The 20,308-nt window shown below is 48.4% G+C and overlaps 1 protein-coding gene across 1 annotated transcript in view; it reads right to left on the minus strand.

Moving 5' to 3' along the window:
- MDGA2 (MAM domain containing glycosylphosphatidylinositol anchor 2) overlaps nt 1-20,308 on the minus strand; it is a 407,262-nt gene that overhangs the window by 3,821 nt on the left and 383,133 nt on the right. Inside the window, exons 14-15 of the mRNA XM_015418765.1 lie at nt 12,723-12,881; nt 8,828-8,958 (exon numbers count right to left, since the gene is read on the minus strand). Coding sequence (XP_015274251.1) covers nt 8,828-8,958; nt 12,723-12,881 — 290 coding nt within the window. The remainder of the gene's footprint in view (nt 1-8,827; nt 8,959-12,722; nt 12,882-20,308) is intronic.

Below are 20,308 nucleotides of genomic sequence, written 5' to 3' on the forward strand. Positions count from 1 at the left end.
GGAACCGGCTTCCTCGGGAGGTGGTGGGCTCTCCTTCTTTGGAGGTTTTCAAACAGAGGCTAGACGGCCATCTAACAGCAGTTCTGATTCTGTGAATTTAGGCAGTTCATGAGAGGGAGGGCAGGAAGGGTTGCCTCAGTGCTTAGTTCTTGTGGCCCTTTCTTACACTCCCAGGGAAATGCCGATCACCACTTTGGGGTCAGGAAGCAATTTTTCTCCAGGCCAGTTTGGCCAGGGATCCTGGAGGGGTTTTTTTTGCCATCTTCTGGGCATGGAACAGCAGTCACTGGGTGTGTGTATGGGGGGAAGTATTTGTGTACTTCCTGCAGTGTGCAGGAGGTTGGACTAGATGACCCTGGAGGTCCCTTCCGACTCTATGATTCTAAGGAGCAGGCTATTGTTCCATTCTATTTTATTGCATAGGGCCAATGGCCATTACAAGAGGTTAACACCAACAAATTGTATACAATAAAATACAGTACAGTGAGACTGAGTTAAAATACTATAAAGATTACATTTTAAAACTTGTTTCATAAGAGAAAGGAACGACTCCCATAAGCAACCGACCTAGGCTGACGCTAGCTTGGCCCGGATTTCCTTTGCCACTAAGGTGAAAAGGGCAACTTCATATGAGACCTCTGATTCCACACCTGCAAGTAAAAATATGGCTTGTTCCATCGCAGTGCTCAGGTCTAAACTGGCCAAGATTGTACCTCAAAATTGCTTCCCTGGAACTGAATAAAGCAGACAGGCCAGCAGATAAAGACACAGGTCTTCAGGATCTGGTCCTCCGCATGCTCCCACTCCTCTGCGAGGACAGATCTGCACGTTCCCCCCCCCCCCACCCCCAACCAACCCAAAAAGTCCAGTGACACCTTTAAGACCAAGTTTTATTCAGGTACAAGCTCTCCCTCCTCTGCGAGGACAGATCTGCACGTTCCCTCCCCTGCCCCAATAGCTAGCAATCCAAAACAGTCCAGTGGAGCCTGAGCGGTGGGTGTTGCCTTCTGACACACTTCCGGTGACGTCAGGGGGTGTGGCCTATGCAAATGAGTTATGCAAATAAGTTATGCTAATGAGCTCCTGCACCTCTTTTTCTATGAAATGACCCCTGTCCATTCCATACGATTCCCCATTATCACGTGTGGGTGTGAAAGCTGGACAATGAAAAAAAGCTGACAAGAAGAAAGTCGATTGCTTTGAAATGTGGTGCTGGAGGAGAGTTTGATGGCTACCGTGGACTGCCAAAGCGACACATCAGTGGGTTCTGGATCCAGTCCAGCCTGAACTCTCCCTAGAAGTTAAAAAACTGAGGCTATCGTACTCTGGCCACATTCTGAGAAGACGAGACTCCCTCCTTGAAGGCGGCAGGAAAGAGCGGAAGACCCAACAGGAGATGGATGGAGGGACTCCACCAAGGAAGGCACGAGGGCCCTCCATGGGCAAGACCTGAGCAAGGCTGGTTAATGAGGAGGGGGAGATTGGATTTATGTCCCATGGCCCTTCACTACCCAAAGGAGTCTCAAACTCCTTTGCCTCCCCCTTCGCAAAACAGAGAGAGCTCTTCCCAGAACTGCCCTTGAGAGAACAGCTCTGACAGAACTATGGCTTGCCCAAGGTCATCCAGCAGGTGCAAGTGGAGGAGTGGGGAATCAAACCTGGTTCTCCCAGATAAGAGTCCGCGCCCCTAACCACTGCACCAAACTGGCTCTCAGTAATGAGAGGTCAATCATTCATAGGGGAGGTCAGCAACGCTCCCTCTAAGCTGTGGAATCCTGTGAGCAAAAGTTCTACTTTGCGAGCTCCTGGCATTAAAGTTGTGAGCGAGCGATTTGGCTGCTACATAGTTTGCTCTGGAGCCCTCCTTCCTGAGCCAAGGCAAAAATGTGTGAGCCGGAGGCTAAAAAACTGCGAGCCAACTCACACTGACTCAGCTTAGAGGGAACACTGGAGGTCAGTAATTCATAAAAGGTAAATGTAAAGGTTCCCCTGCTCGAAAGCCAGTCGAATCCGACTCTAGGGTTGCGGTGCTCATCTCTGTTTCCAAGCCGAAGAGCCAGCGCTGTCCGAAGACGTTTCTGTGGTCATGTGGCCAGCATGACTAAACACCAAGGCGCACGGAACGCTGTTACCTTCCCACTGAAGTGGTACCTATTTATCTACTTGCAATTTTTTGCTTTCGAACTGCTAGGTTGGTAAGTCACAAGTGACTTGACCACGCCTGACACACCTGTGAAGAAGAAGAAGAGGAGATTGAATCATAGAATATTAGAGCTGGAAGGGATCTTGCAGGTCATCTAGTCCAACCCCCTGCACTCTGCAGGAGCACAGCCGAAAGATAGCCCTGCAACATCCCCGAGAGATGGTCGTCCAGCCTCCGCTCGAAAACGTCCAGCGAAGGAGCATCCTTTATACCCCGCCCTTCACTACCCAAGGGAGTCTCAGAGCGGCTTACAAACTCCCTCCCCTTCCCCACCCCACAACAGGCACCCTGTGAGGCAGGTGGGGCTGAGAGAGCTCTGACAGAAACTGCTCTTTTTTTCAGACAGCTCTTATCAGAACTACAGCTTGCTCAAGGTCACCCAGCCAGGTGCAAGTGGAGGGGTGGTTCAAACCCGGCGAATCAAACCCGGTTATCCCAGATTAGAGTCCGCGCACTTAACCACGACACCAAACTGGCTTCCACCTTTTGTGCTAGAAACTGCAGCACACCAGCTGGAATCTGCCTCTTCGTCGCCTTGGTATCCCCGGCCCTCACAGCAATCAGCAGGGCCTGTCACGAGCCCCTTCACTTGTGAGCATGCTTCCAAGTCACATCAGGTGGTCTCCAGCCACTAAGCTAATTTACATGAGGTCAGACAACCTGGCCTTTGCAGAGGAGAAAGAATGGCTGCAAATTGAGCACAGGCAACGGCAAAACACAGGAAGCACCCGGGAAAGGGTTCCGGCCTTCCCATAGGCTGCCCTTGATGCAAAGAGCGGGTGCCGCTAGTGGGGTCCCCCCCGCCCGCAAGGGTGCTTTGCCCTTGTGTTGCTTGAGCAGTAGTCCCCATTGTCAGGGAGCAGACTTGAGCGGGGACTCAGTGACCTTGCGAAGGGCCGTAGCTCAGTGGGAAAGCCTCTGCTTCGCAAGCAGAAAGTCCCCGGTTCGATCCCCAGCACGTCCCGGGGCGAATCGCAGGACAAGCTGACTGGGCTTGTTTGCATGCCTCGGCCCCGCGGAATCCACGCTAACGAGTGACTTTCCTCTATTTGTTCCATCTGAGCGGGATCGATAGAAGCAAAGGTCAGCGGCTGCAAAGTGAGTCGCCTTAATGAACTGAAATGCTCACCGTGCCCCGAGGGCGGTGTGTTTTGCGTACCGAGAAAGGGGGGGGGGGTTAAAAGCTCTACAAACCAGACCCAACATCAGCATTCTCTGCACTAAGAAGAATGGAAATCGACACCATTCTTTTGTATAGTTTTGCAGATGGGCATGGCTGGTGTAGGTTCCAGCTCCTTTCCTGCTGCTTATCTCCACGACCTCAGAGAAACAAGGAGGTAACTCACTCTTCCACACCACAGAAGGGGATGTGGAACAATCCTCTCTATCAGGGAATCACACACACACACACAAAATCTGTGTTCAATGTGATCAACAGACAAACTTACTGCCAAACACTTTTGTATTGTTTTTTTTTCAAATCTGGGCATGTGCAAAGTCCTGCTGATCAGAGCAGATTGGCAGCCATTAACAGAGGACTACTTAGACCAACACCGAAGGGTAGGGTTTTTCTTTTTAAACAAATCATTTATTTAAGACTGATTTAACTGTCCATCAGTGGCTACTGGCCACAAAAATACTCTGTCTGGGGCAAGTGATGCTCTGTATTCTTGGTGCTTGGGGGGGTAAGAGTGGGAGGGCTTCTGGAGTCCTGGCCCCCTTGGTGGACCTCCTGAGGGCACCTGGGTTTTGGCCACTGTGTGACACAGAGTGTTGGATTGGATGGGCCACTTGCCTGATCCAACATGGCTTCTCTTATGTTCTTATGTCTGGGGCAAGTGATGCTCTGTATTCTTGGAGCTTGGTGAGGGGGGCAACAGGGGGAGGGCTTCTGGAGTTCTGGCCCCACTGGTGGACCTCCTGATGGCCCCTTGGTTTTGGGCACTGTGTGACACAGAGTGTTGGACCGGATGGGCTACTGACCTGATCCAAAATGGCTTCTCTTATATTCTTATGAGGGGATTGAATAAACGTCTGGAGCAGAGCTCCATCAGTGGCCATTAGCCACAAAGTACAGATGGAACACTCTGACTGGGGCAGTGAAGCTCTGTATCCTTGGTGCTTGGGGGGGGCAACAGTGGGAGGGCTTCTGGAGTTCTGGCCCCACTGGTGGCCCTCCTGATGGCCCCTTGGTTTTGGGCACTGTGTGACACAGAGTGTTGGATTGGATGGGCCACTTGCCTGATCCAACATGTTTTCTCTTATGTTCTGTAACTGTCTATAGCTGCACTCATGTGTTTTTGAACATTTTTTAAAAAAGTTTCAGAGGGTACCTAAGAACACATGAAGAGCCCCGCTGGCTCAGACCAGTGAGGGTCCATCCAGTCCAGGATCCCGTCTCACACGGTGGGCAGCCAGTTCCTCTGAAGGGCCAACAACAAGGCACAGAGTCTGAGGCCTTCTTCTGATGTTGCTTTTTGGCTTTGGTATTCAGAGGTTGACTGCCACTGAACATGGAGGTTCCTGTGAATGTGGAGGGTAACCATATTGGTCTGCCATAGAAGAGCTAGACTTAAGTCCAACAGCACCTTAGAGACCAAGATTTTACATGTAACTATTTTATATTGTTGTTTTAAGTGGTTTTAATTGTATACTGCCAACCTAGCAGTTCGAAAGCAAGAAATTGCAAGTAGATAAATAGTATAAATAAGTAGATAAATAGGTACCACTTCGCTGGGAAGGGAACAGCGTTCCGTGCGCCTTGGTGTTTAGTCATGCCGGCCACATGACCACGGAAACGTCTTCAGACAGCGCTGGCTCTTCGGCTTTGAAACGGAGATGAGCACCGCAACCCTAGAGTTGGATTCGGCTGGCTTTCGAGCAAAGGAGACCTTTACCTTTACCTATATTGTATCTAACACGCCCTGAGACTGCTTGCCGGGAGGGCAGGATATAAATCGAAACAAACGAACAAACAAATAAAATAACTAGTATAGGTTTTATGATTGTCTTTATTGCATTTTTATGTTTTATTTATATTGTAAGCCACCCTGCATTCTGCAAGGGAGGAGAAAGGCGGTTAAACAAAGAAACAAACTAAACAAGTAAATAAATTTTGGGGGTATGAGCTTCCACGAATCAAAGCTCCCTTTGTATCTGCTGAAGGGAACTTTGACTCCTGAAAACTCCTACCCCCTTCCAAATCTAGCTGTTTCAAAAATCAGTAATTGCTATCGCTTTTGCACTGTTTGATCTACGGCTGAAATCCCAACTTTCATTTAAAACAAATGTAAGTCTCTGGATCCTTCTGTTTCAGAGTTATAAGGGGAAATACTGCACAACAGGAGGGGATAGAGACTTCCTTTCTCGAAAAAAGAGCAAAACCTGTCTCTGGATCCTTCTGTTTCAGAGTTATAAGGGGAAATACTGCACAGCAGGAGGGGATAGAGACTTCCTTTGTCGAAAAAAGAACAAAACCTGGGACTTCAGTGACATTGTTAGAACATTAGATCTCAGCAGCACAATAGCAATTAACTGATTTCCTAAAAATACTCCTGGTGTCATGGCACAGAAAGCGGTTGGCGGGACTGCAGCAAAAGCCAATTGTGCTGTACCGCACTGTTAGGAAGGGACAGAGTGAGGGAGCCTGTCAAACAGCCACGGACGGGTCAACGGGTCGACGAACATTCGAACCAGTCATCGAAAAACCAGCTTCTTGTCCGTGCCTGGTGAGCAGGGCGTGAGCTGAACCGTCGAGTGTTCGAGAATCACCCACCATGGCATCAGAAGAACTTGTGGCCATGTTTGGAGAGACACTGCAGCCACATTCGGGGGACAATCAGAAAGCCAGGGAAGACCCGGGCTGTTTTTGTCTGGGAGACAATGGTCCCGGTAGGAATCCCTCCCGGTTTAAGGCTCACCAAACCTTTCCATGACAACAGACTTCACATAAACTCCTCCACGTCCACCATCCTCCTGCTCCACACAAAACACACCACCGAGGGCCTGACCTGCTACGAAGGTAGGATGCAGTGTGGATTGAGATGGGCTCAGAGTAACCAGGAGAAATGCATAGGGAATTTATGGAAATTTAACTGAGTAATAAAATATAGTTTTACCTGATTTGCAATATCGGCCTTGGCCTTATTTCCAATCTCCTGTGACTGGTGCGGCTCTTTATTTTCTTGTTTCTTATCTCATAGTAACCAGGCAGTCCCCGTCCACCTCCAGCAGCTGTCAAGCTCAAGCCCCACTTGTCATGGTTTGTTTTCCATGTTCTGCTAAATCGAGGGTTAACTCCTTTCCTCCTCTCTGATTTTCCCCACTGCTTTCATTTCTGTGCATTCTTTGGGAGTCAGGTCCTACCATGCCAAGACCATGGCCAGAAACCCGGAAAATCTACAACAGCTAATACAATAAAATATGTTGTCGAAGGCTTTCATGGCTGGAGTTCATTCGTTGTTGTAGATTCTCCGGGTTGTCTGTCGTGGTCTTGGCATTGTAGGATCTGACATTTCGCTGGCAGCTGTGACTGGCATCCTCAGAGGTATAACACAGAAAGATGGAGCGCTCTCTGTGTCAAGGTGAGAAGAAAAATGGTCAGCAGGTAATTTAGATCTACTCAGGAAGGTGGGGTAGGGCCGAGTTATTATCCTGTAGGAGTTCCCCAGGCTGTGACATGATGATGATTCGGCCCTACCCCACCTTCCTGAGTAGATCTAAATTACCTGCTGACCATTTTTCTTCTCACCTTGACACAGAGAGCGCTCCATCTTTCTGTGTTATACCTCTGAGGATGCCAGTCACAGCTGCCAGCGAAATGTCAGATCCTACAATGCCAAGACCACGGCCAGACAGCCCGGAAAATCTACAATAACTAATACAATAAAGTATCTAAATAACCATCGAAAACATTCAGATGGCGAGTTCCAGTTATTTCCAGTTTCAGACTGCCGACCACTTCACGCGGGGGGGGGGGGGGAGGAAGGACAGGGAGATTACAGAGAAGGGGGTGCCAGCCAAGAGGGCTGGATCTTTGACTTCCTTGGAAGTTTATACCTTGAAAATCGCCGTTGGTCTCTGAGTTGCTACTGGACTTGAATCTAACTGTTTCATTGCAGACCCTCTGGAACTGGCACCCAGATCACTAACATAACGTAAGAACAGAAGAGAAGGCAACATTGGATCAGGCCAGTGGCCCCTCCAGTCCAACACTATGTGTCACACAGTGGCCAAAAAACACCAGGTGCCCTCAGGAGGTCCAGCAGTGGGGCCAGAACATCAGAAGCCTCTCCCACTGTTCCCCCCACCCCAAGCACCAAGAAGACTGGGACAGTCCTACAGAGAGCCAGTCTGGTGCAGTGGCTTAAGTGCGCAGACGCTAATCTGGGGGAACCGGGTTTGATTCCCCCACTCCTGCTGCTGCTGGATGACCTTGGGCAAGCCAGAGTTCTGTCAGAGCTGTTCTCTCAAGGGCAGTTCTGGAAAGAGCTCTCTCAGCCCTGCCTACCTCATAGGGTGTTTGTAGTGGGGAGAGGAAGGGAAAGGAGTTTGTAAACTGCTCTGAGACACCTTTGGGTAGTGAAGGGCGGGGCATAAATCCAATCTCTTCTCTTCTTCTTCTTCTTCGTAATCACTCTTTGGGCGAAGAAGTACTTCCTTTTATCCGTTCTAACCCGACCGCTCAGCAATTTCATGGAGTGCCCACATGGAGTTCTTGTATTGTGAGAAAGGGAGAAAAGTACTTCTTTCTCGACCTGCTCTATCCCGTGCATAATCTTGTAAACCTCGATCATGTCACCCCTCAGCCATCGTTTCTCCAAGCTAAAGAGCCCCAAGCGCTTTAACCTTTCTTCAAAGGGAAAGTGTTCCAACCTTTTTATCACTCTAGTTGCCCTTTTCTGCACTTTTCCTAATGCTATAATATCGTTTTTGAGGTGTGGTGACCAGGCCTGTACACAGTACTCCAAATGAGGTCGTACCATCGATTAATACAGGGGCATGATGATACTGGCATTTATAGTGGCATTTTTACATTCTACACTACACTCGTTTTCACCCCTGTAATGATCTCGGGGTATTTTTTTGTTTCCACATTACATTGAGGTCACCCCGGTTTCACCCCACACTTGTCCCAGGATAAAGGGATGCTGTTATAACCAGGGATAAATGCCAGGTATTGTGTCGCGAGTTGAACTCTGATATAACCAGGGATGAGATCCAAGTGTGGAAAGGACCAATACTGGCCTTGAGGGAACAAAGTGAGTTAGAATAGGGCATCTTCAAGCCGGAGGTGGGGGGCAGGCTACCAAAGGAGAATTCCAGCGTCCTACCTAATGGGAGTTGGAGGGAGCGAAAAGGCACCTTTCTGTCCCAGGCTTCAAGCGTGCCGGCACGAGGGTCTCGCGTGGGGGAGTGGGGAGAAAGCGCTACAAGCCTTTACAGTGGGCAATGAGGAGGAGAGGGAAGACGACAATTTTTCAAAAGTAGGTTGCATGTTTATTAGGATTCCGGCCTTAAAACCTCACACCCAGGCCTTGGGGAAAGGGGCCGTCCACAACAGAGAGAGCTTGGAAAGGCTATGTAAGATCCCGTCTGAAGGTGGGCGGCTTCATCCGCTCTTACCTGAAATGATGTGTTCGGCTGAATGTTCATGCGGGCCTGAAACCACTGCTGCCCTTTATTGCCGCTCGAAGACCAGAAGGGGGTTTCCAGTCCGGTCTGACCTTTTAACCGCAGGTAAACATTCAAGGTTCCTGAAGAAGAAGAAAAAAGAGAGCACAAAATAGCCAAAAAAAAAAATGTTTCAAGCACTCAGTTCTCTAGGAGACGAACCACCAAAACAGAAAATTCACAACGAAGAGAGGGACTTAGGGTACATCACACCCTCAACTGGGGTGATCTGGCTTTCACTGTGGCGCCCCTCTGCATTAGGTGGGGGGACGGCAAACACGATTCACCCCCTTGCAACTTTTGTGAACTGCTTGAGTCCACTACAGCTGCAGGAGGACAGCCAGCCAGGTTCTAGAAGAAGAAGAAGAGATCGGATTTATACCCCGCCCTTTACTACCCAAAGGAGTCTCAGAATGGCTTACAATCTCCTTTCCCTTCCCCTTCCCACAACAGGCACCCTGTGTGGTAAAAGAAGAAGAAGAAGAGATTGGATTTATACCCCATGGCCCTTCACTACCCAACGGAGTCTCAGAGCGGCTTACAATCTCCTTTCCCTTCCCCTCCCCACAACAGACACCCTGTGAGGTAGGTGGGGCTGAGAGAGCTCTCTTGAGAACTGCCCTTGAGAGAACACATCTGAAAGAACTTGGGACTGACCCAAGGCCACACCAGCAGCTGTATGTGGAGGAGTGGGGAATCAAACCCGGTTCTCCCAGATTAGAGTCCGCACACTTAACCACGGCACCAAACTGGCTCTGCTTCTCGGTGGCTCTTCTACAAAGAGTGTTGCAGGTTGTCTTTTTCCCCCACTGCAGAATTTTGGGTACCCTGCAGCTTCCCTGTCCCTTTATCTAATAAAAGCTCTAGGATACATCGGTCCTGAGCAATGAACAGTTCTTGCTAATCACTTATCACTCAATAGACAAAAGTAACCCCCCCCCCCATAACTACTAGAGTTCTTTTTTGATTCCTGTACGCGCTTAGATATGTAACTAGATCATAAGAATATGTATCGGAATGAACCGGCAAACGCAGTGAAATATACTGCACGATTTTCTTTTAATTTTTTAATGACCCGTCCCTAGGTTTTACTCGGAGACCGAAATAATCACATACACATTTTGTTTAAAAAGGGGGGAAAAGAACACAATTGAACATTTTTGCAACAGACTCCATGGGGACCGTTCCGAAAAAGTGTGTGCAGAGACCAATCAAGGCAAACCTATTTGGGTGCTCAAGTAACAAGGTTTCGGAGCTCGTCCTTCTGATCCTGGAGGAGATTTCACAGGGCTTATCCGGCGAACGGCAGCGTCTTTCATTTCCACTTCTAATGAGGAGCAGAGTTTCCGTGCATATGGACCCTGCCAGCCAACTCCATTTGATCTCCGCAAAGAGCTTAAAAGGGACTTAGAAAACTCTGCTGGGCGGACTCGGCGCTTGCGAAATGGGAGACGGGATCAGACCTAAGCCCTCTCCCCAAACTCAACAGGAACCCTTTCTTGTGCAAGACACGTCAATTTAGCTCCAGAGACTCCCGCCCTCCTCCTGCCGGATTCTTCCTAATTTAATGGTCTCTCAAATCCCTCGACATGGAGGAGAGTGGAAAGCTTTGCTTTGCGATTAGGAATAATCCCTGGTGAGAGAGAAAGAGAGGGGGCCGGGCAGCCGGACCCCGTAATGTGGCCGCTGATAGAGGGATTTTGTGAATGAGTGGCAGGATGCGATTTCAGGAAGACACGGAGGCGGCCAGAAACACAGGGCTGGAAGGGACTCCAAAGCGGGCACTAATCCGACCCCCTGCACAATGCAGGGAATTCACAGCTCCCCCCCCCCCCCCCCCCAGTGACCCCTGCTTATGCCTAGCGGAATTGGAAACCACAAGATGAATACTGTGTATCGGTCATCCACCTCAGTTAATATACAATAAAGTTCAATTTCTACGTTAAAAGTGTATTATTGCATTTCTTCTTCTGACATCACAACCTTGCAACAACTTCCAAATATGTCACATCTACCCCATAAATGCACAAGCGGCAAGCTACTCTACATTCAGTGATGCTTCCACTGTTTCGAAATGCCGCTACATACAAGGAAGAGAAGAAGAGGAGGAGATTGGATTTATACCCTGCCCTTCACTACCCAAAGGTGTCTCAGAGCGGCTTACAAACTCCTTTCCCTCCCCCTCCCCACAACAGACACCCTGTGGGGTAGGTGGGGCTGAGAGAGCTCTGACAGAAAGTGCTCTTTTTCAAGAACAGCTGTGCCAGAACTATGGCTTGCCCAAGGCCATCCAGCCAGGTGCAAGTGGAGGAGTGGGGGAATCAAACCCTGTTCTCCCAGATTAGAGTCCGCGCACTTAACCATGACACCAACCTGGCTCTCTACAAGGAAGTGAATCAAGTATCCAGGACCCTTAGCCAACTGCATCAGGAGGAAATACATTGCTATTTCTTGTTAAAGCACAGAACTGGCTGGGTTAATATTTATGGTTCCAGTGACGTGGAGATGTGCTACTGATTTTGACGCACTCCGAAGGAGACGGTCCACAATGAGAAAGAAACCAAGGAATCTTGTCAGCGGTCTTTTGGGCACATTATTAATCTATGAGTGAAGGATAACTATTCTGTGATTGTATGGAAGGAAATCTCGTGGCAAGGACAGTATTGGTCCTGGATACTTGATTCACTTCTTTGCAGAGTATTTCACTTGCTGCTTGAGCATTTATGGGATAGATGGAACATATTCGGAAGTTGTTGCAAGACTGTGATGGCAGAATAGGAAATACAATAATACGCTTTTAATGTAGAAGCTGAAATTTAGTGCATATTAGGTGAGGTGAACGAGTTTATACACAGTGTTCATCTTGTGGTTTCTACTATGCCCAAAGGAAGCAGGCTGGGCGAAGGGGAGGGTTGGAGGCCCGGCTAGGCTTGGCCAGTCGGCTAACTTCGGGGTGGGTAGAAAGCAAGTACTGCTATGGACAGGGACGCTTTTGGTCTTTGTCGGGTTAGTTCCCAAAATTCTCCAAAGGAAGAGACTACTTCTGCTGCCTCCCCCCCGCCCCCTCTGCAGCTCCCCGAAAAGCCAAAACTAGGTTAGTTTGTGACACCAGAACCTGGCACGCAGACGACCACTCAAACTCTGGTTTATCTTGACAAATGCTGGTTCTATTACCTCTGCTGTTTCCTGCATCTCCCCTGCCCAGAGGCAGTTGGTTATACTGTGGCAAGGGGGAGGTCATGGAACCAGCCGGGGATTAGACAGATTTAAAGAGGACAGACAGATTCATGGAGAACTAATTCATGGAGGGTATGGTCCCTCGGTGGCTCCTAGTCATGGGGACTGTGTGAGACAGAAGGCTGGACTAAGTGGACCCTCACTGGTCTGATCCAGCAGGGCCCTTCTGATGTTCTTATGAAGGCCTCGGCCTCTCTGCCCTGTTGTCGGCCCTCCAGAGGAACTGGTTGGCCACTGTGTGAGACTACATGCTGGACTAGAAGGACCACTGGTCTGATCCAGCAGGGCTCTTCTGATGTTCTTACATCCATGTTCAAGTGTCATGAGAAACTGTAGCTGAGATTAACTGTGGCTCAAGTTCAAACTATGGTGTCAGATCCCGATTTGAAATACCATTAGTAGAGCGGCCTGTTGTTTACATGACCCTGCTAACCACAGTTACTTTAATTAACCTACGTTTCTGCATGACATCTGAACCAAGCCTGAGAACAGAAGTAGAGAACATTCAATATCACGCCCTGAGAACGTGCCAGAAGACCTGGCGTTCTGCACAACCTTTGATCTCCTGCAAACAGTGAGAAGATCCAATGGACGGATGGACTCGTCTCACCTATATGCTGTCCGTACATGTTGTAGTAGAAGCTGAAGCAGTAGGCGGTGTTTGTGGGCCCGTAGGGGTTTTTGGGAGGGATGCTGAAAATCGGGCTGATAAGTCTGGCCTTGTCTCCTTCCTTCCTGGGGCTGGAAGCTTCAATGTACATGTAGAATCCTAAAAGGGGAGAAAGAGGTAAGGTTAAAACCCGAGATGCTGCACTGAGCAGCCGAGAGGATTTGCCTCTCCTGGTAGGGGCTGGGCGTGGCTAACAGTGCAATCTTATGCACGCCTCCCTGGGTGTAAGCCCCACTGGATGCGGTGGGTTTAAGGGTAAGGCCTCAGCCTCTATGGCCTGTTGTTGGACCTCCATTGAAACTGGTTGGCCATCCCAAGAACAACCAAGTTTCATTCTGGGTATAAGCTTTTGTGTAGACGCACATTAAGTGTGTGTGCACATGAAAGCTTTCTCCGCAACATTTTGCGTGCCATACGCGATCATGTGTACAGAAACAAACCAAAGACTCCTAGAAAGTAGAGTATGGATTATCACCATTAAATTTTGGCGACACCTCCTTTGTAAAAGAGATGACCATAGTCTCTTTGTTCACATGTTAATGGAGTCCCAGTCTTCTATGTGGCTTTGTCATATAGAAGCAAAAAATTAAATCAATTGTGTTTGACACTGGAGCTCTATCTCTGCACACAGAAAAGTCAGCTTTTAGGCTGATTAGGCAAAGACTGGTCGACATAGAGAGGCGGGTTCTGGAGAGCCGTGCAAAAAGTAGATGCTCACCCCTCAATTTGGGGCTCTTACCTTTTGGCCACGGGGCTGAATATCTAACTTGCTTAATGGTCCCGGGGCAACGCAAAGCATCTAAGCCAGGTTTAATGTGTTGCCATCAGCAGTATTATATGGGAGATTCCAAAAAATCACATTCAACAACAGTTTGTGCTCTTGCACTAGGAGGTAGATAGAAACTCTAGAACATGTGTTTCTCACATGTACTTTTTATCAGGGCTTTTTTTGTAGAAAAAGCCCAGCAGGAACTCATTAGAATAATAGGCCACACCCAACAGCAGAAGCTCATTAGCATATTAGGCCACAGCCCATGCCTTCCCTTGGCTTGCTCGTGCAAGCCCCCCCTTGAAGGGAAGGCTGCGGGGAGCCTGGGGGAGCCGGCCCTCGGACAGGCCGGGGAAGGCATGGGGAGGCATTTAAATGCCTCCCCGATCCTTCCAGGGGCCCCCTTGGCCCGTCCGCCTCGGAGTCGCCTGGGGGAGTCACTCTCCAGGCCTTCCCTCTGTAGCCACGCACGCGCAGAGGTTTTGGCTGTAGTGGGTGTGTCCCACTCTGAAGCCAGCCGGAACTCCGTTCCTGTGCGTTCCTGCCCAAAAATAGCCCTGCTTTTTATTCAGACTTGCATTTTATATTCATTGAGCCCCGGTTGAGAAAGTTTTCAGGGAAACCTGATAAAAGTAAGATTTACTTTTTGTTGACAACCCAGAACCGTGTAATAATTGAAACTGCTGCAAAATTTTTGTATGAAGTTTTAAGAAGACGTTCAGTATTCTTTGCAAACTGAGTTGTATACTCTGTAGGTTATAACAATGCAACCAAGGGCACAGCAATCTGAAAACACCAAAATAAAGGAATTGCTGCAACCAGTTCACAAATTTACAGAATAATGACAAAAAAGGGCATTTTCATGATGTATAAATCCCAAAATTCTTCTTTTAATAATGTATAAAGAAGAATTTTGGGATTTATACATCATGAAAATGCCCTTTTTTGTCATTATTCTGTAAATTTGTACTCTGTAGGTTATGCCAATAAAGGTTGATTGATTGATTGAAAGCTTATACCCAGATTAAATTTTGTTGGTCTTACAGGTGCCTGACTGGACTCAAACTCTGTCCGGCCGCTTCAGACCAACACCTGGATTAACTGATATAAAAGTTATTAAAACCCGGCATTCAAGAACAGATCCAGATAATAAAATATAAAACACAGAGCAGCCAAAAATGGGTCTTAAACATTTTTCAGGCTGAAAACAAACTATAGAGCAATGTTTTAAGAAACTAGTTCCTTAAAGGCCAAGGTAGCGCACGTGTCAGGATATGGTCGAATTTATTGTTTATCATGTCTGCCATGTGTTTATGTATGCGTTCTTTCAATTTGTCCCCCCTGGAACATTAACAGGACTGGATTTACTTTAGTCTTCAGTATTGTCAGCTGGTTCCTGCAAGAATTACACGCAAGCGTTTCTCACTGTCTCTGTGATCTCTGTTTAGCCTTGAACGGGATAAACAGCCAAAGTCAAGGAGATGTGTTGCTTGCTATAAAAATCTATACTTCACTGTGACAATGAGTTAATAATTGGTTCTCTGCCAAGAAAAAAAAATAGGAAGAGGTCTGCTACTTCATCAGAAAGCACCATGGTATGCCCAGGGGAAGAGTAAGAATTTTTAAAAAATCAGACGTTGCAACAGAGACATGCATTTGCTGCTGGAGGAGGAGGAGATTGGATTTGTATCCCGCCCTCCACTACCCAAAGGAGTCTCAGAGCGCCTTACAAACTCCCTTCCCTTCCCCTCCCCACAACAGACACCCTGTGAGGCGGGTGGGGCTGAGAGAGCTCTGACAGAAACTGCTCTTTTTTAAGAACAGCTCTTATCAGAACTATGGCTGGCCAGCAGGTGCAAGTGGAGGAGTGGGGAATCAAACCCGGTTCTCCCAGATTAGAGTCCGTGTACTTAACCACTACACCAAACTGGCTGTAAACCTGGTTTTTTATAAGCCTAGTTTTTATAATTGGTGCTCTCTTTTCCTTCTACAATTTTTTTTGTAAGAATCTTTAAAAAATTCCAATCTATTCTTAAATTCACTTTTGATAGATTAGAAATGTCATGCACGATCATCTCCTCTTAACTGCCACGACCTCAGCTGGTTTGGCTTGCAGGTTGGTAATCGGTGCTCACCTAATCGGTCCAAGAATAATTGGATTGATTGTAAATAAAGGTTTTAACTACATGACTGTTTGATCATTGGCTGAGGTTTTCACTATGAACCTGGGATCTTCGCCTACCATCGAACTCCGTGGTTTACAGTGACTGTAATGTGTTGCTTTAATTCTGCCAAAGAGGTTTTCATCTCCAAATGACTATTTGAAAGCAATCCCTCCTTACAGTTGTAAAATTGCAATTTCGGGAGATCACCAGGTCCCACCTGGAGGTGGCAACCAACGCTCCCTCTAAGCCGTGAAGTCTTGTGAGCAAAAATTCTACTTTGTGAGCTCCTGGCATTAAAGTTGAGAGTGAGAGATTTGGCTGCCACATAAATTAGTTTGATCTGGAGCCCTCCTTCCCGAGCAAAAAAACTGTGAGCTAGCTCACACAAACTCAGCTTAGACCCACAGTCTGACCTACAGACTTTTTCCTCTGCCACAAGAAGAAGAAGAGAAGAGATTATACCCTGCCCTTCACTTGGAGTCTCAGAGCGGCTGACAAACTCCTTTGCCTTCCCCTCCCTACAACAGACACCCTGTGAGGTAGGTGGGGCTGAGAGAACTCTGACACAAACTGCTCTTTCAGAAACAGCTGTGCCAGAGCTTGTGACTGACCCAAGATCACATCAGCAGGTGCAAGTGGAGGAGTGGGGAATCAAACCCGGTTCTCCCAGATAAGAGTCCGTGCACTTAACCACTACACCAAACTGGCTCTCAAAGGTGCGCTTTGAGGCTCTTCCACTGGAGAAGGACTCTTTCTCCTGGAGGAAGGCACTGCCATTAGCAGAGCACTGGGGATGCAACCTGGTATGCTGCTTTGAGTTTGGCTAAGTTGGATCCCCAGGGATGAGTGAGGAGGGAGGCCTCGCTAAAAGAAGGCAGATGCTTCTGAATAGCCATGGATGGTCCTCTGAGCCAACAGCTCACTGGCAACGATGGCAAGAGCGCCGCAGACTTGCATGTGAGAAAGAGCACTACGAAGACGCAGGGACAGTCGGAAGTGGCCAGTTTCTCGGTGGGGCTAGCTGGAAAAGCGGGGAAGGGAAGGGGGTGCAGAACTTGCTCTTTGGGAATTGGGGGCTTTGTTCTTGGACATTTCAGCAGGCCCTGCTTGTCAATAAAGTCAGCCTTTCAAATACATCCTGACTCTCCTATTCTCTCCAGTCCAGGGAAAATGAAGAAGGAGGAGGAGGAGGAGAAGAGATTGAATTTATATCTCATTCATATCCCATTCATCACTACCCAAAGGAGTATTCTTGGTGCTTGGGGGGAGGGCAATAGTGGGAGGGCTCCTAGTGTCCTGGCCCCACTGGTGGACCTCCTGATGGCACCTGGTGTTTTTGGCCACTGTGTGACAGAGTGTTGGACTGGATGGGCCATTGGCCTGATCCAATGTTGGCTTCTCTTATGTTCTTATGTCTGGGGCAAGTGATGCTCTGTATTCTTGGTGCTTGGGGGGGGGGGGCACGGGGGGGGGGGTTGAAGTTCCCTGACCCCAGAGACAGTTTCAGAGGGTGGCCATGCTGTGCTGCAGCAGAACCAGCCAGGCCCGAGGAGTCCAACCCTCCGGTTAATTTCTCCCCTGCAAGCAGCTGGGGTGTCCACAGGCGCGATCGGTCCCCACTTGCTGGTGACTCAAAGGCAAACCCGGCTCTTTCCCGTGTGTGCAGGCAGCGCAATCCGAATGTGGCCCGCTCAGAGGAGTTCCAGCGTTCCTCCCCAGGCACAGGCCCGATCCGCTGGTGTGGCCAGGCTGCCGCAAGGGAGGAAGGTGTCCTTCCTGAGGAGGAGCCCTGCGTGCCCGAGAATTGCAACAGCTTCCTGAGGAAGACTTCTGGTGACCTCAAAAACTGGCACGCCCTTCTGTATCGTGTGCAGGAGTGGGGAATCAAATCCGGTTCTCCCAGATCAGAGTCCGTGCTCCTAAGCACTGCACCAAACTGGCTCTTACTGCACCAAACTGAAGTGCAACAGCTCTGCCTCAGCACCAAGAATACAGAGCATCACCTGCCCCAGCCTGAGAGTTCCTACCTATACCTTGTGGCTGATAGCCACTGATGTGCCTCTGCTTCATATGCTTATACAATTCCTTCTTGGAGCCGTCTATGCTTGTAGCCACCTCCTATGGCAGTGAATTCCACGTGTTCATCACTCTTTGTTATGGTAAGTGTCAGCAAGCTGCCATAAGGTGGTGTGTTCTTTGCTACACATTACATTGTGCTCTGTCCATCCCCCCCCCCCCCCCCCCTCCCCCCCGCGTAATGCTTGCTACATCTGCGGAACTGCTCAAGCTCAACCAGCTGGAGGTGGGATGGAGTTATGGCGTTGCTTTGCTTGTTATGTATCTCATGCCTGAGAACTGAACTTGTGTTTATGTTGTAGAGCCGTTGTGTTCCCAAGGAATTGGGCGCTAGTTTTATCTGCCTTCCCGCCAGCGGGAATTGAACTCATTGGTCCTAACCTGGTTCAAGTTCCTTTATTATGTTCCCCTATGGGGTCTGTAGTCATTCCTAACAATTATTGTGTTCCTGATCTAACCATCGCTTTATAATAAATTTAACTTTGTTCTTCAAACGTGGATTTATTTCGAATGCATGGGGAATCGGACAGTAATCTGGCCATCCCTGCACTAGAGTAAACAAGGCAACACTGCATGAAAGCAAGGTGTCGTATTCTATATTGAAATCATTCTAACTGGTAACACTCACATATAACCATATGTTGTACTTTACAAGTAATATCGCAATCACATCATCACAAACATTTACAATAGGATACCGGATTCGCTTCAAAGTGCTGGTTATTACCTTTAAAGCCTATACGGCCAGGGTCCGACATACCTGAGGGACTGCCTCTCCCCATATATCCCCCCAACAGCACTACGGTCAGGGACGCAACATCTGGTGATTCCAGGCTCTAAAGAGGCCAGGCTTGCAGTTACTAGGGCAAAAGCCTTTTCGGTGGCGGCTCCTATCTGGTGGAATGAGCTCCCGGAGGAGATCAGGGCCCTGCGGAACCTTATGAAGTTCCACAGGGCCTGCAAGACGGAGCTCTTCCGCCAGGCTTTTGAGTAGGAGCCACTACTACCACCACCACCACCGAGCTTGGGAAAACGGGGTGCAGGAGTGGCCCTGAGATCCATCACACTGCGGTACTACGACGTGTGGGCTGGGCGCCACTGAGTTTAAGACCTGATTCTGGATCCCATCCCCACCATCTTTAAACTGAAGATCATGATCAGCTTGAAGCACTTTATTTGTCTATTAGAAATGTTGTTTTAGTCTGTTTTTACTATGTTTTTATATTGGCACGCGTGCCCTTGTGTTAGCCGCCCTGAGCCCGCTCGCGGGGAGGGAGGCCTAGAAATCGAAAAAACAAACAAACAAACAAATAAATAAATACTGGCGTACAGTTTTTTCCCGCTTCCGGTACGGCGCGACGCTAGGAGGGCGTTCGGCATGCTCCGAACCCCTTCGTTCCTCTTTCGGCTTCTTTGAGCCCCCCCCCCCTTAGCGGGGGAGAGCTCGACCTGCATTCCGGGGTGAATAGCAGGAGCATGAGGCTTTCGCTGGCCCCTCCCACATACTGGCAAAGCGGGGGGGTGACTGGCGCTGCCCCGACGTGGAGCGAGAGCTGGAAGAACATGGCTTCCATGTTCACAGACGCTGCCATCCGGACTTTTAAACTTTGATTTCTGTTTGTTATTTGGATTTTTCACGTCTCTTTGGCCCACAGGCACTGCACCATTTGACTGGATTAAAAGAACTTAGTAAATAACCCCTTTTTACGGACTTCCCCAAAGATTGAAAGCGGCCATGAAAAGTTGCTGGGACCCAACGAGATGAGAATGCTGGGGTAAGAAACAGTCTCTGCTAGAATTCTGCTAGAATTCAGTATTAAATCCCTCAAAAACAAATATATTGATATAACCTACCTGACTAGAAGACTGAGCGGCTGGGAGAATACATATGTGCTAAATGTTAAGACTGGGCTGAAGAGTGGAGAGAAAATGGAGACCGCTACAGTTTGCAAAGAGGTACAGGATGCTATAATATGCGAGCTTAGCTCTGAACATTTTCAAAAAACCCTACAAAAAGAATTACAGAATGAACTTAACCTAGTTTGGGAAAAGTTGTTAAGGAATTCATGGGATGTAACTGATGAGAACAACAACGCAGACCAGCTAAAAGAGATTCAAGGAAGTACTGATCTGCAGCAAACCAACCTGGAGAGTGACCAGCGTTCTACTCAACGTGTTGCTACAAATGAAGAGGTTTATGAGATGGTTGTACTAAACAGGACGGAAGAAGCAGAATTTCTGGAAACAGTAATGGACCAAAAGGGAAATTGTCGGCTAAACCCTACAGCTAGGAAGGGAAAAAAGGGAACAAGTCGAAAAGAGCTGAAGAAAGACTTTAAGAAAGTGAGAGTCTCTAGCGTTAAACAGCTGAACTGGGATTTAAGGGAGCAGGATAAGGACGAAGAGTACAAGAATCAGAGACATTTAACTGAAAATAAAGAAAACCAAATGTTAAAAGACATAGAAAGGCAAAATACAAGTTTAAAAGGAACTGTTGAGCAGAAAAGAAATAGACT

The sequence above is a fragment of the Gekko japonicus genome, unplaced genomic scaffold, assembly GCF_001447785.1.
Source record: "Gekko japonicus isolate JY-2015 unplaced genomic scaffold, Gekko_japonicus_V1.1 scaffold929, whole genome shotgun sequence".
In the NCBI taxonomy this organism is placed as follows: Eukaryota; Metazoa; Chordata; class Lepidosauria; order Squamata; family Gekkonidae; genus Gekko; species Gekko japonicus.